The following is a 17,077-nucleotide window of genomic DNA, read 5'->3' on the forward strand; positions in this document are numbered from 1 at the left end:
AAATTTTTTCCTTAACTAAAAGAATATTATTTTATTAACTAACATGTGGTTCTGAATGTCTTCTGCTTATCTTTAAAACTCAAAAGATGAAAGCTGACACCTTTAAGGATGATCAAAATGGTTCTGTTTCATTTGTTGTTTTTACAATCTACAAAGTTCAAAAATACTGTAGTAATATTTGCAAGCAAAATTATGTCTGTTAAATTATACCTTAAAAGTTGCATGGCAACTATGAATACATATCATGATTCAATTCAAAACCTACTGATGGAATAGTTATTTTAGTTCAAGGTACCAGGGGATTAAAAACAACAACAAAGATGACTGAAGGAAGCCCCCTCCTTGAAAAAAATGTATATTCTTGAACTGAGTATATTCTTATTCTCAGAAACATAAAATGCCAATATGATTAAAGACAGCAGTAGATTTACAAGGATTTCATTTAAAAAGAGTGCATACAAAAAAACGTGGACTTTAAAAGAATAGGAATTTTACAAAACAACGACCAAAAGTAATCACATCCTTCATATTCAGTGGTCAGAAAGTCCTGTCAAATGTATCTCCTCGCTGTCTCTCAGTTCCACCCTCTCCTCTGCTTCCATTGCTGGGCCCCCGCCATGTCTCACCTGACTACTGTGGCCTCCAACACAATCTCCCTGGAGGAGGCTTTCATCCTGCCAATCATCCTCCACAGCACAGCGCTATCATTATAAGCTTCAGACCTGGTCATGACACCGAAGTTTAAACACCTTTAATGAATTTGAACTGACTTCTGTTAAAAAAGCACACACTGCTCAGCGCTGTGGTCAGGCCCTTGACTTCAGGCCTCTGCCACTCCTTCCACATTCATCCCCAGGCACGTATCTCGTCACATGCCACACCTCACTCAGCCCAGACCACGTGCACTCCCTCTTTCTGCCTACAATGTCCTGCCCAGCCTTCCTACTGGCTCAGCTTCAACTTCAAATATCTCAATCTTGACCTACGCCTTTGAATAAATTACTTGTGCCTCCACCAACATTCTCATACCCTTTTATACCTGTGGCTGTAACAGCTCTACTCATACTGTCTGGTAATTATCTATTTACATGTCCATCTACCTCTAAGCTCCAATAATAGTACAGTAATGCCTTCTTCATTCATTTTTCATAACTGGGCAGCCATCACAATGCTTAGAACAGAAGAGATTCTTAATAAATATATGCTGAATGAATGGAGGAGCCAGTGTTTTAAATGGGCTTTAGGGGTGGCTGGTTGGCTCAGTCGGTTAAGCATCTGGCTTCAGCTCAGGTCGTGATCTCACAGTCCATGGGTTCGAGCCCCGCATTGGGCTTTGTGCTGACCGCTCAGAGCCTGGAGCCTGCTTCAGATTCTGTCTCCATCTCTCTGCCCCTCCCTTGCTCACGTTCTGTCTCTCTCTCTCATATATAAAATAAAACATAAAATAAATTTAAATAAACAAACAAACAAACAAACAAACAGGCTTTAAAATACAAGTAAGGTCACATAGATTTATATAGGGGGTAAAGAGAAGACAGAACTTATTGAGATTAATGAATGAAAGCCACGCAGTTATATTTAAGAAAGACTCATTCAGCCACAAAGTAAAAGAAGGGCTGGAAAGGAGAAAGTGAAAATTAGTTAGCAATTTTTATAGTTCAGACAAAAACAAAACAAAACTTGGATGGCAACAGAAATAGAAAAAATTATCAGAGATTGACACTCTCCTTGGAGGCAAAGCTCCATACTTTGTATTATAATGATTGCTTGTATAAACAAATTTTCTAATTTTCTTACAAATGAATCTGACCCTTCCACAGCATCATTTTTCCTCTCTTTTTACTTCTGGATTAGTGGGAAGATTTGCATTTGGTTGGGAGAAAGTGGTCCTTTCCTTTTTGCTTAGAAAGTTGATATTTCACAAAAAGTGAAAAAATCCATCAAAATTGCCATCTGTTCCCATCCATTTTGTGACTTACCTGGGACGATAAAATGTAAAATAGCTCGAAGTGCCTCCAGCTGCACTGATAATGATGCCTCATGACTTTTCATAACTGTTATTATATTGGGGGCCACAACTGCCATTGTGTCCATGGAAACATTACTGGAAACAGAAGATTGAAACGCTTATTAAAAGTACAACCTTATTCCATTATACAAACCACAAGTTGAAATAAGTACAGGAGAGCAGATTCATTCTACTTTATCAGAAAAGGTGACATGAAAATGCATTTGCATGCAGTAATATGAACACACCTACTTTAATTATTATTTAATTAAACCCTGACCTCAAGAAGTAGAATTCCTAACAACCTGGGAATTCTTTTATTTAATTTCACAAAACACAACTTCCTTCTGACCTGCACATGGTTCACGGGCAACAACCCTGAAAAATAGGTGTTGTTATCCGTATTTTCCAGATGAAGGGTTTAGGCTGACCGACGTGATGTACCAAGGTCCTACCACTAGAATGTGACAGAGCCTTGACTGGAACACAAACTTGTCTGAGCTCCAAGATCAGGTCTCTTTACAGTGTACCAACCTGACTCTTCCAAATTAACACCACTGGGCTCCCCTATATGGTATTCTTAATTAGTTTCATTTGCACTGAAGTCTTAGCTTCTCTAAGGTATGTTAGCTACTCTTTCCCTACTATATGAAGAAATGCCACTCGACTAGATTTCAGTAGGTACTGCACCGTAAAACAGGTAGGCTGTGCTTTGCACAGTGTCGTGTTAACTGAGGCCTGTGTGTTATTAGAACCATGCCCTCGCTTCGTGTGGCTCTGTGACCACAGTAATATACTCCCTCTTGCCTGCCTGGAAGTACCAGTTTAAACATATCCCTTCCTGGTAGCTTCTCTCGTTGGGTCATTCCACCTCGCTCACTCTCCTCTCACCACCGTGCCCTTACTCACCCCTGCCACTGCATTAGCACACAGTACTATAACTGCCTCTTCACACATCAGTCTCCCCAACTAGACAGTGAGCCTTTTAGTGGCATGCCCATTGTCGTAGTTAACTTTGAATCCCCAGGACTAAAACTTTACATAGTTTACCGATGAGGAAAAAACCAGAAGCATTAATTGCACAAAAACTACAGAATCTTAAACTGTAGATTATTCCACTGTCTTTTTATCTCATTTATAAAGGTTCACACATGTCCAGGACCATAAAAACCACCACTGGAGATAAACTTTGCACTTAAATATTCAAGAGCAATATTTAAATAAAATAAATATGACTGAAAGATATGATATATATAAACATAAATAAATTAGCTGGACCGATGTTAAAATCAATATAATCTTATTCCTTAAAAGCCTACTGATATGCTATATACATTTCACCATGGTATATGCATTTCATTTATTCATACTTAATGACAGTATTAATAATAGCTGTGATTTATTGAGTGCTTACAATGTACAGGCATTATCTTAACTTTGTAAAAATTAAGTGATTAAATATTTACATTATAAACTTACAACTAATGAGGTTACTACTATTATCCCTCTTCACCAAAGGGGAACCTGATGTTTAGAGATCAAATGGCTGGCTCAAATTAATGAGAAAGCCAGGACATAAAATCATTTTCTACTGCAAAATTTGTGCTATTCGTTTTTTCTTTTACACATGATAGTCTCCTAGATAGCCTATTTTTTGTTTGAGATTTACACAGACTAGGCCAAAGTTGCTTCACATTCTTTGGCCTAATAAAATGCAAAAAGGCATTGGGCCTATCCTGCAGGAGGTGCCTTCTACACATAATTCAGTTTTAGTCTTTTAAACAGGTGTTTCTTAAGCCAGTAGTACTGCGCTCGCCCCCGACTCACCACTCCACCCCCCACCCCAGCCCCCACCACCACCCCTTGGTCCTCTTGTGCCTCTAGCCATTCATGGGATCTTAACATCTCTCGACTTCCCAGCTAAGGAATGAGAGCAGGAAGAGAAGACCAGGTGAATTCAAATGAAAGAATCATAATAAATATCAGGTGTGAAAAAACAGAAGCCATATTCTGATTTTACCTCAGACCTTTCATACACAGTAATTTGAAAAACTGTTTGTACAGCTGCTATTTTCCAAAATGTGGTCAGCATCAAGCACAAAGTACAAAAGCTAATTCAACATATTTCTACAGTCTCTGCCATCCCTTTCAATACTCAGATAAAATAAGTCTATGGTATCAGTGATATGAGATCATATCCCACAATGTTTCAGTCTGCATGTCTTATGTTTTCCTTTTAATTCTTAGAAATATCCTTGAAATATTGATATATTCCTGGCCCAACCTTATATATTTTGTGTAAGTTCATGAATCTATATTACCTTCCTTCAAAAAGATGATTTAGCATTTTACAGCCACTTTCAGCAACCTCAGGAGAATGTATATGCTTCTGCATTAATTCCAATACATTCAGGTATATTCCTTTCGACAAGAGGATTTTTCTGAAATTAACTATAAAAATTTTTTAATGTTACTCATAGAAATAAAAGCACATTTTCATAATTCTGCAATAAGATATAGAATGCTAAGATGGTCCAAATTCACAGAAAAGTATATACAAGTACATGTAGAATTTATATTTCATTGTAACTCTAAGATCGTTCATGTTTATTTCTAAAGCATGCAGCATTTTCAACTTTTCACATTTATTCACAATTTCAGTTGATGTTTTGAAGTTTAAAGTTTTATTCAAAGAGTAGACTGGTTCCAATATAATCCTATCCATTTGAAAGGAGTGTTAGGAGTGTTTTTGCAGGAAAATATTTTAAATAAAGCCCTCCAAAAGAGGAATGAAAGTTACATTTCATTCTAATATTTATAACAGTGTCACAAAATAACTGCACTTACATAGACCTATGAGGCATGATAGACACTAGTGAACTGGGAATAAGTCACAGGTGCATGTAAATACGGACCATCCACTCAGACCTTGGGGGGCAGGGGGAGTATGGTGGGAACCTAGTAGACCTGGTAGGGTTCATGCCTTCAGCTCCCTTCTCCATTCATCCCAGTGGACTGTCCAAACATTATTTCTAGGTATGCCGTCACATGCAAAGGGATGGAAAGCACTGACAGAATAATTACATAATTTCACAAAGCAATGTCGAAGCTTAAGAAATACAAACATGCTTTACAACTGATTTTATACTCTCTGTGGGAAAATTACTATATCCCAGCAACAATGATTACAGAATAATTTTTCTTTGTTATAAACTTCCTTCATTAAATGCACATTCATTATCTTATACTTTCCATTTAAGTATTAACTGTCTTGAAGACTCTGTATAAATAGCAATGGCAACATTACGCACTGTAAGTCAACACTCTGAAAGTGGCAGGAAGTGAAACTCTGAAAGTGTTAAGTACCACAGATGGTCCTTGACTTTCGATGGTTCGACTTACGATTTTTCGACCCTGTGATGGTGTGAAAGTCATACACGTTTAATAGAAACCTTACTTCAAATTTTGAATTTTGATCTTTTCTCAGGCTAATGATATGTGGTACAATACTCTTTCTTAATGCTGGGCAGTGGCAGCAGGCCACAAAATAACAAGAGTAAGCAACCCATACACTTCCACGCTCTACCTCTCATCCCGTTTTTCACTTTCAGTACAGTATTCAATAAATTACATGAAATATTCAACACCTTATTATAAAATAGGCTTTGCATTAGACGATTTTGCCCAACTGTAGGCCAACATAGGTCTTCGGAGCACATTTCAGTTCAGCAAGGCTACACTAGGGCATTCAGTAGGTTAGGGGTATTCAATGTATTTTCAACTTTCAATATTTTCTACTTTTGATGGCTTTATTGGACAAAACCCCATCATCATAAGTCGAGAAAGATCTGTATTTTGAAAATGAGTTATCAACCTCAAATTGGGAAAGGAAGATATGATAGAAAATTGGGAAAATTCAGAAATAAGTGGAATTGGTATACACATTCTAAAATACTGCCAAAATCTGAAAAATTCATACCTTTTAAAGACACCCAGAATATCACACACTAAAATATGGTAAGTTGGTTATTTCGCTTGGTCATGTAGGAAGGTTTACTAACCCTTCCTAAAGTGGCTAACTTCTGACCAAGAGGATACTTGAAAGATGGAAGTCCCTCTACACCAGCAGTGCTCCACTGCAGAGAACCTTAAAACCACTCAGAGGACTTGCTGAGAAACAGGTTGCTGGGTCCAAATCCAGAGGTTATGATTCAGCAGGTCTGAACAGGGCCCTAGAATTTACATTTTTAACAAGTTTCCTGGAGATGTTACTGGCCTATGCACCATACTTTTAAGAACCACTGTCCTGGACATTCACCTAACCTTTGACTTAAAACTTGAGAATAGAGATTTCATTAAACACTGGACCTACAAGAAATTACACCATGCAGTCACTTTAGAGTTCACAGAACACTGTAGACATCTTATCTCATTTACCGTATATCTGCATAATAGTCCAGACTGCTTCCACTCCATTTTAGTAGTAAATGATCTGCCTTAGAAGGCCAATAATAATATGTGAACTTCCTTCAGCTCTTCATCCAATATTCACCTTCTTCCCCAGCTGCCTCATCACCATTTCATCTCCTCTGACCCCTAACAACACACCCTCCTTCCTTGATTCATTTTCTTTTTTCACAGCTACCTCACATATCATATATGTTATTTAGCCTTATTACCTGTCTTCCCCTCTCGAGTTGAAGCTCCCTGAACCGAGGAGTATTCTATTTAGCTGATGTAACCCAAGTGCCTAGGTCACTGTCTAGCAGGTGCCTAGGTCACCGCCTAGCAGGAGCTCAGTAAATATTAATTAATTGAGGGAAATGTCACACAAGATGTTCAAGCTTTGGCCTGGGTTAACATCATTGCAGAAACCAGTTCTGCCTGCCAGTCCTGTCATTTTTCTAGAAAACCACATCCAACCCTGCATACCCAATGTTTTCAGGTGTCTTTCAATGAGAAGCTGCCCACAGACATTGGTGACCAAGCTGCTCATGCTCTTAATACTCTCCTAAGGCGGAACTCCAAGAACAATACAAGGGATCTGAGTACAGTTTACCTAGCAGGTGGCCAAGAACAAAGAACTAAGGAACTAGGAAGGGCAGGGCACTGATTCTGAACAAAGAAATCAAGGTTGACTCCAAATGTAACTAATCCTCAGACACTGGTTGTTTCATTGGCATCGCAAAGGTTTCTACAGGATGAAGAACGACAGCACCAGCGCAACATCTGTATATGGTCAAGGTTGCTCTCCTCTCTTTGATGTGCCACACAAAAGCAACCAAGTCTGGTCCTCATTTTCAGGAGGGAGACCCTATCCGGGTCTCTACGCAGTAGAAGATAGAGGATTTAAGGACAGCAATCCCTTTCCTAATACTCCTGCTCTGACTCACTATTACAGAGGGCAACCTCTGTCTGTGTGTAAGGACTCTTCCCAGCTTAAGCCTTTTATTAAAAAGCCACCTGAGGGGCGCCTGGGTGGCTCAGTCTGTTTAGCATCTAACTTCAGTTCAGGTCATGATCTCACAGTTGGAGGGTTCAAGCCCTGCATCAGGCTCTGTGCTGACAACTCAGAGCCTGCTTGAGATTCCGTGCCTCCCTCTCTCTCTGACCCTCCCATGCTAGTGCTCTCTCTTTCTCTCTCTCTCTCTCTCTTTCTCTCTCTCTCCCCCCCAACTCGCTGTCTCCCTCTCAAAAATAAACAAGCATTAAAAAAAAATAAATGCCTGAGAGGTAAAGTGGGAAAGAAAAAAAAGAAGAAATCATTTTCCTCTTGATTCGACTTAAATAACAGCATTGAGAAGCATGCATGGACTGGTTCGCTGATTCCCTTCATTTCTATGGAGGTTCTCTACTAACAGGTGGTGCAAGCACTGGTCTCTGGTTCAGGCTTTCAGTGTTTTTCCTCTATTTTGCTCCCTCTAAAAATATCCTGCAAGAGCTGCCAACTCCAAATGCCTTTATGATGAGTTTTCTCCCAAGATTTTCTGGCAGTATTTCCTGCTCATGGAGGCTCAGAATCTGAACGGCCAGAGCCTCAATTTTAAACCTCGGAGTCTTTCCAAAGATATAATAGCCATTTTTCTGTCCCTAATAATAGAAAGCTTTAAAACTTACACATAACGGACAATTTTACCAGATTTTACAATGGTGAAGATCTCTCTACGCATTGCATTATCTAGAAAGTTTTCTTTAAAAAAAAAAATAACAGGAACAGTACATGAAAGATAATCGAAAAGAGTGACCATTTGGTGTTTATTATAGGTACCAAAAAAAAAAAAATAATCCCATTCAACACAAAGTAAAATTCCATCCATAGAAACTGGTTCATAAAATACAGTATAGATGTACAAGGGAAGCTACGGTGCTATTAAAAATGATAATATGAAATTTTACATTTATCAACACAAAAAAGAAAACACATACAACCTGCTTACAAAGAGTATTCATATTATCCCATTTCTGCAAAAATAGAAAATATATTGTATATATTATGTGTGAGTACACACATAGAAATTCAGGAAAAAATCAAAATGTTTATTTTCTTCTTTACCCTTTTGTCTATATATCATTCCATCTATGTATCAGATGTATGTCAACATATGTGCTTTTTTTAATAAGGCATTACCTTTATAAGTTTAAAACAACACAAAATTCATTTCCTTTTATTAAAAAATGATGTACTCCTGGAGCCCCTGGGTGGCTCAGTCGGTTAAGCAGTCGACTTTGGCTCAGGTCATGATCTCACAGTTGGTGAGTTCAAGCCCCGCGTTGGTCTCTGTGCTGACAGCTAGGAGCCTGGAGCCTGCTTTGGATTCTGTGTCTCATTCTCTCTCTCTGCCCCTCCCCCACTCATGCTCTGTCTCTGTCTCTCAAAAGTAAATGCTAAAAAAATAATTTGTTAAAATGATGCACTCCTTACCGTTTTGTTCTAACAGAGTTGACAGCGCATTTGCAGAGGCCTGGAAGACTTCTTTCGATGAAGAGTGCATCAGCATGGAAAGCATCACTTCCCTGTGAGCTGGGAACCTTTCACAAATTCAACCACAACATTAATGGTAACCTTCTGAACAACTAGTTCAGATATCCTCTTTTCATTACCTAATCTCTCTAACGACAAATAAGGCCTTTAAACAAGATTTCGTGCCACCTTCACTTTAACAACTCACTTTGTGAATTATAGGCAGTTTAAGATAGTTCAAATCCACTAAATATGAATAAATTAGTATCTCTCTATCCTTCAGAGTTGATAAGCAATAGAGAGGGAAAAAAATTCAACAAATAAAGAGGTGTTAAGAGTAAAATGATAAAGTGAGAAAAAGCATGGAAACAAGAAAAAATAAAAATCATAAAGCAGGATGAATTTTAAAACTGTAGAGCATAATATGTTTTCTTTTAATAATATATTTATTTTAAAGGTCTCCTAGGGATATTAAGGAATCAGTGTGCTAGGAGCTGAAAATTATAAACTGCAACAGGAACCTATCCTCTTAAAAAGATTGCTCAAAGTGGATTAGGATGCTGGTTTAACATACAGTTTTCTAAAGTACTATTGTTTCCTTTCAAAATGGAGATGTATAATTAAATAGCGTTTGTGTTATTAATGCTTTCCCAATTGGCAAGGGATCGCTACACATCCAGGTTTTCAGAGTTTGAGATGTAGACTATCACTATTTACTTTTCTAAGATAAGCCATTCAAAAGTCCTTAAAAGCAGAAGCACTCCCAGGGCAAACATCACAAGTATGAGCACTGCCATAAAGCACAGAGCCTGGCTCCTCGCTCGCGGCCATGAAACAACTGTGATATACACCTAACTCCTATTTACACTTTGTATCTTTGAGAAACAGGCTGGTCTTCTGAAGCTTGAATGCTCCTCCCACAGCAAGCCTCCTCCAGAGCTGACAGCTACAAATAAGCCTTGCCAGAGAAGACACGTCAACACTGCAACATCAAGTAGGGAATCACTACAGCAAGCTTCTGACCCCATGAAACTCCTGATATCAACAAGCTACTGGCTAGCCACTGAAACAGAGAAGGTCACAGAAGGTTCTGCAATCTCTGTCACCTGAGATTAATTAATACAACATTTTTAAATGATCGGCTAGAAGACTGAAAGGTTCTTTCTCAATGACTCATAATTTCTGAATAGGTCCAAATGATTCCAAATTTCTGGGGAATAAATCTCAATCACACTAGGGTTCAAAATATTACAGATGTGCCACTATTTTGTGGCCACACTTAAAACACATATGCCTGCATCAAAAACATTTCTAAAAATAAAAGTTGCAATCATGGTGTTTTATATGGGTTGATTAAAAATGTAACTGAAATTCTCTATCATATAAAATCAAAACTACTGACTGGCCGTCTTCGTCTCCGATCTTCTCATGGAGACTGTTTTGGTACATGAGGAGATTATTTAGGGCCCAGCATGCAGCTTCCTGGATCAGGGGAGAAAAAAGGAACCTGTCAAAATATAAATTATTGAACAAGCACAATTCTGAGCAACTGTAAATTTATGAAAGAGTCCGACCTGCACGTGCTTGTTCTTTCTATGCCACGTTAACGCTTTGTAACAGGCTTCCAACCAAAACAATTTCTCATCTTCCTCCTCATCATTCTCATGGTTCTCATTCTTTTCCTCCAAGTCTTGATTTAAGAAAATGGTCTCAGCTTGAAAAAATATAAACATATGACTTATTTACAGTTTGAATGACCAACTTGAAGTCCCTATTTTGAAACATTAAGAAGTGAGGTATTCCTTAGTAGTGGTCTTGATTCATTATAAAGACTTTTAAAATATATTACACACTCACAATAATGCTATTCCACCTAGTCAAATGATCAAATGAGGAAGAGGGTACCAAACAAAACTAATAGACTAGCGGAAGATGAATTGAGATTAGCTGCCCACCGACAAAGCTATATAAAGGATTTATTTACTCGTATATGAAGTAGAAGGGTGTACTAATCACAACTGTTAGTTCCCTTGAAAGTATCTTCTATTAGAAAATAAATTACTAGAGTTCCTGGGTGGCTCAGTTGGTTGAGTGTCCAACATCAGCTCAGATCATGATCTCACGGTTCATGGGTTCAAGCACCATGTCAAGCTCTGTGCGAACAACTCAGAGCCTGAAGCCTGCTTCAAATTCTGTGTCTCCCTCTCTCTCTGCCCCTCCCCTGCTCTCTCTTTCTCTCTCTCTGTCTCAAAAATAAATAAACATTTTTTAAAAAATGTTTTTAAAAGACATTACAGGGGCTCCTGGGTGGCTGGCTCAGTTGATTAAGCATCTGATTCTTGATTTCAGCTTAGGTCATGATCTTAAGGTGAGTGTGCTCAAACCCCACATCTGGCTCTGCATTGGTAGTGTGGAGCCTGCTTGAAATTCTCTCTCTCACTCTCTCTGTTCCTCCTCCTCTTTCTCTCTCAGAATAAACTAACTTAAAATTTTTTAAAGAAAAGAAATTACGTTAGGACAGAAAAGGTATTTAATGCTTCTTTCTCTACATATGACTTTCTTGGTAATGTTGTCTTGTTATAATATTCACATTCAAGATCAAGTCCCCTGTAACAATTTCTGTTTTAGTAAAGTTACTTACTGAGGAGTGCTAAACAGCTGAGCGCTGCAATCTGTAACGTAGCGTTCTCTGAATACCGCCGCACAGCTTTCACCACAAACTCATGTACCTCGTTTAATACAAGAATATTAAAAAAATTACCTAAAAGGTAAGTCAGATATTAGCTGAATTCTCATCCATGAATTACCTTGAATATATAATGGTATTTAAATCAATAAATTTGAACAGTAAATATTTTAATGACATTAAAATATGTGTAGTTTAAATAGCTTAGCATGGTTGCATAACGTTTTGAAAATTTATTTCATGTAGACATTCAATTATCTTACTTAGACAATGAAAGTGACCAGGCAAAAATAATATGTTTGGGTTACATCAATTTTTTGTTCTTTGACTCCCTCTCATGTCATCCCATGAAACAATGGTATCTTTTATGCACGGCACTACAACATTCATTCTACAAAATAGCTTAATTTTCTAAAGATGGGGGGAAAAATCCCTCCCTCGTCATTAAATGCTTCTGCTGAACTCTTCTTTCACTTAAAGGAATACTGCTCAAAAAAGCCACTGGCACATGATGTTACTTGATTTTGTCTGTGATGATCTCAGAAAAAAAGAGTAAGAGAATATTTCACCACCTTTAACCCAAACCAGAAAGAAATCTCACACCTTTTTACACTCATTCTTCTGAAATCAACACACAATCCAAAGATCTAAATCATTATGAGGAAGGAATTTGTAAATGATATTCCAAAAATATGTGCCTCCTTCCATTTAAGCTTATTTCTAACTCTCTTAACAGTCACCAGTTTCCTTCCAGAAATAAGAATGGAAGTCCTAGTTAGCTGTAAGTGTAATTAAATAATCCCTAAGACACAAAGCCAGAATTGGAAAAGATCCTATATCATGAAAAGCCTAATGTCCACAGTAAATATCATTCAATTGCTTCAAAATCAGCAGGCAACTTAATTAAGTATAGCTCTTCTTTATCAACACCTTCTTATGTTCTTGCTTCTTTCACATTCACCCACTAAGAAGACATACTGCTCGCCTGTATCTAGTCTTGGAAAGTTAGTTCAAAAGATTCTCTTCTACTTTTACCAACTTCTCTAACCCCGCATTGCCCCTTCACCTTGTTTTCTCTGCCACACCACTGCCAACAACTGCTTTACCATCCGCCACCTCTAGCCTCCGGGCAAATATCAAGGGAGACTGGCCTTATCTTACTTTCAGACAATTTACACGAAAATACATGGTAAATTATATAAGGCCTCTAAATGCATTAAACCTGTAATGTGGTTGTATAATTTGACAAAATGCTAAATATTAATTCATTGACTTTGGGTTTTTAGTTATGAAAGAGAAAGTTAAGCTTCTTTTGAAACAGTAACAGGGGCAATAAATTCTCTAGCAACTAAATGGAACAAATAATCTGTTAAGAGATATATGAGAAAAAAAAGAAAAGTATCCTTATCTGAAGATCAAGTGGATGGCTTTTTAATACTGGGTAGTGTTAAGGAAATAGAGTTTCTATAGGGAAAGCAGGGAGCAGAAGGAGCCCAGGGGAGCTTTATCAGCACTGGTAATGTACCGATACTCAAGTTGGGTGGGGTGTTCCTCTGCATTGTGCTTCACATTTTCTACATGTGAATTAAGAATTAATTAATTCTACATGTGAATTAATTCTACATAAGAATTAAGCTTATTCTTTTCTGTGTATCAGCTATTTACACAGTTGTATTTTAAATATAGCACACAGAAATGTGCTCTCTCTCTCAAAAAGTAAAATAAAATAAAATTCTAAGCACAACAGGGCAGTTTGTTACTTTACAATATTTCCATCCAGTGTATGCCAATATGCTACTTACCATCAACATACAGCCTCCATATGTATGGTATACACGCTTCCATCACACAGACAGTGACAACAAATTACAAGAATTATAACTCACCTAATGTAAGCCTATGGAGCAAGCAGCAACTCACTTCTTGAATTTTTTCATTGACGGGGAATGCTTTCATGGCTTCTACCACAATATTGTAACACCTGACGTTGCCACTCATGAGGACTTCAACGTTATTGCCTAAATTTAAAGAAATAATAATTATCCATAAGGTAGTAATTTCCCATTTGAAATATTCATGCAAAAACATCCTATACATTTTGTAAATCTATGGCATGTTAATAGCCCTATTTCCAAATTTAAGTACCAGGTTCTGTCAAATAGCTGTAAAAAACACTATGTTCATTGCTAATATAATAGGATTTAGGACTCTTCTCTAGCATTAAGGGAAAATTGCTTTACTCCTGTCTTGGTTAAAAACTTAAAGCGATAATTGAGCATGCTTTTATGTAAGTCTAAAAATGTAATGTCTTGGCCATAAGTTTTCAAATAAATGAGTTTGGGGCCTTTTCCTAATGAGGCACTACTCCTATGGATACCGGCTTTTACACTGTTCCTTACATGTTTCCTTACAGAAAGAAAATCAAAATCATGTCACACAAGAGAACAACTAAAGTTAGTTATGACTTATTTCCTGTCTAGTTCAGAAATGCTGCACAGCAGCCAGTGTACCAGGCAGCAAAATCAAGCTTCCTGAAGGCTCTGAGAGAGATGAAGAAAAGAAGGGGAGAATCAGGGTATCTATAAATAACCAAGAGACAAACACAGGTGAACCCGAAAGGAAGGGAGGGATCTACTAGGAAAGGTAGGTAGTCAACAGAAAGAGTGAGTGAACTATATTTAATAATGTTGACTATTATTAAAAAAAAAAAAAAAAGAGGTGTTTACAAAACATTTTTCTGTCTCTTTGGCATAATCAAACTAACCAATTGTTTTTCAAAAAATATAAGTTTAGTGGTGCCTGGGTGGCTCAGTCAGTTAAGCATCCAACTTCCACTCAGGTCATGATCTCACGGTTCGTGGGTTCAAGCCCTGTGTCGGGCTCTGTGCTGACAGCTAGCTCAGAGCCTGGAGCCTCCTTCAGACTCTGTGTCTCCCTCTCTCTCTGACCTTCCCCTGCTCATGCTGTCTCTCTCTCTCTCAGAAATAAATAAAACATTAAAATATATATGTATATGTTTAATGTTAATTTAAAGAGCATTGAAAACATGTTATAACGAAAGGAAGTGGCCTCTGAAAATAATTATCTGCTTTACTCAGAATAACAGACATGATTTGCTCCAAGATTCAAAGGCAAACATCTTTCAGTTAGAATAAATGATTCTAGCCCGAAGAATGGATAAAGATGTGGTGTATGTATATAACAGAATATTACTCAGCCATCAAAAAGAATGAAATCTTGCCATTAGCAACAACATGGATGGAGCCAGAGTGTATCATGCTAAGCAAAATAAATCAATTAGAGAAAGACAATATCATATGAATTCACTCAAATGTGGAACTTAAGAAACAAAACAGATGAACATAAGGAAAGGGAAGGAAAAATTAGATTAAAACAGGGAGGCAAACTATAAGAGACTCTTAAATACAGAGAACAAACTGAGGTTTGCTGGAGGGGAGGTCTGTGGGTAGACGGGCTAAATGGGTGATGGGCATTAAGAAGGGTACTTGTTGGAATCAGCACTGGGTATCATATGTAAGTGATGAATCACTAAATACTCCTGAAACCATTACTACACTATATGTTAACTAACTTGGCTTTAAATATAAAAAAATATTATAAAAAGAAGAATCAGTGTTTAAAACATTTTATTTTTCTTATTTTTAGTTGCTTTCTTTGACCTTTGCATGATGAGTCAACACATTTTTCACTGCAGTTATGTCAGATGTGGGTGGAAAACAATGAATTTCAAAGCAGCCAGCCCAAAACAAATAAATATATAAATGTAGCTGAGGAAAAGTAAAATGAGAAATATATTCAGTTTGTTGAAAGCAGATGATTCAGAAATTTTAAAGTATGTCCTTTTGAGTATATCCTCAATTATAGTGCAGTTCCATCTACTTTCAAATGTTTAACTTTCCATGGATAAGAAAATGATGGATTTTATAACAATCATGAAGAAAGAGCATTCTTTCACAAAGGGATTGGGCTTTTACTGAAGACTCACATCAGCAGATTTCCATGTCTGAAACCACGTATGTGTATTATATGTAATACACTACAGTACACGTGTGAAATACAAATTATGTAATAATACTGTATTATTAATTATAATTATATATAATTATATATAATTATATAATATAAAAATAAAAATATAAAATAATTATAGTTTAATTAATTATAATATATAATTAATAATAATTATGTAAAAATCGACGTTTTCACACTTATTTTCTGTATTTTTTAACTTATTTCACCATTTGATCCTCACAACTTCACGTGTGAAGATGAAAACCTCACTAGATAGAAGCACGTGTACATCGTGTACGGACCCACACAGGTGACACATGAATAACAAAATGCTCATGTGCACTTAAAACAAAAGTAACAGAGTCTGAAGCATTATTTCAGCCCACTAACAATCACTAGTAGCATACACAGCAAATTAATTTCTTCTTATTTGTACTTAGTTTGTGAGAAAAGTGCCTAGATTTCAAAGCTTCAAGAAAATTCTAAACAAGAATCACCGTAAAGTTCAAACTCCTTCCTGTGGCTTTTGGAGCTCTTCAAGATCTGCTTGTGTCTCCGGCCTCATACAGTGACTCTTATCAAGCCCCGCCCCTGCTTCCATTAAATGACACACAAGCAGACACTCAGGACTGGGCATGCACCTGCACACACACATGCACACACATGCGTGCACATGCACTCTTTAACACACAAGTCTACTAAGCTACTTCTATCCTCTTGAATGCACTATGCTCTCTCTTGCTCCAGGATTCTGACACTTAGGATGCTCACTGCTTGGGACACTCTGCCTGCACCTTTCATTTCCCCTCCGACATCCCTACACACAAAGCTCTCCTCGAAGAGCTCTCGAAGACTCCAAGAGATTTCGCCTCCCTTGTTTTTCTCATAACCCCAGGCGCTTGTGCCAACACTTGCTTTATAATACATTGTAATCACCTACATACTTGTCCATATCTGGATGGTACATACACCATGGGCTCTGAGAAGGCAAGACACATGCCTATATTTTCTGCTACTGTTTCCCAGCACAGGACCCAGCTGTTACAGGACAGTATCAGTAAATAAAAATTAATTAAATGAATAAATAAATGGGGTTTGTATCTACACGTTTCTACATAATAAAAATATTTTTAAAATGGACTCCGAAAGGGGGCGCCTGGGTGGCTCGGTCAGTTAAACGTTCAACTCCTGATTTCAGCTCAGGTCAGGATCTCACAGTTCATGAGATCAAGCCCCGCATCCAGGCTCCGTGCTGACAGTGTGGAGCGTGCTTGGGATTCTCTCTACTTCTCTCTCCCACTCCCTAGCATGCTCGCTCGCTCTCTCTCTCTCTCTCTCTCTGTCAAAAAATAAATAAACATTAAAAAATGGACTCAGAAAGGAGGTAAGT

General features: G+C 37.5%; 1 protein-coding gene across 4 annotated transcripts in view; it reads right to left on the reverse strand.

The window, feature by feature from the left end:
- Positions 1 to 17,077, reverse strand: part of LRRK2 (leucine rich repeat kinase 2) — a 139,832-nt gene that overhangs the window by 107,934 nt on the left and 14,821 nt on the right. For all 4 annotated transcript variants that reach the window (XM_039223571.1, XM_039223570.1, XM_039223572.1 and 1 more), the window contains 7 exons: positions 13,542 to 13,673; positions 11,611 to 11,730; positions 10,544 to 10,683; positions 10,372 to 10,451; positions 8,931 to 9,037; positions 4,330 to 4,459; positions 1,980 to 2,104 (listed from right to left, as the gene is read on the reverse strand). In XM_039223571.1, the coding sequence (XP_039079502.1) occupies positions 1,980 to 2,104; positions 4,330 to 4,459; positions 8,931 to 9,037; positions 10,372 to 10,451; positions 10,544 to 10,683; positions 11,611 to 11,730; positions 13,542 to 13,673 (834 nt within the window). The remainder of the gene's footprint in view (positions 1 to 1,979; positions 2,105 to 4,329; positions 4,460 to 8,930; positions 9,038 to 10,371; positions 10,452 to 10,543; positions 10,684 to 11,610; positions 11,731 to 13,541; positions 13,674 to 17,077) is intronic.

The sequence above is a fragment of the Hyaena hyaena genome, unplaced genomic scaffold (assembly GCF_003009895.1).
Source record: "Hyaena hyaena isolate Hyena2069 unplaced genomic scaffold, ASM300989v1 scaffold_1376, whole genome shotgun sequence".
Taxonomy (NCBI): Eukaryota; Metazoa; Chordata; class Mammalia; order Carnivora; family Hyaenidae; genus Hyaena; species Hyaena hyaena.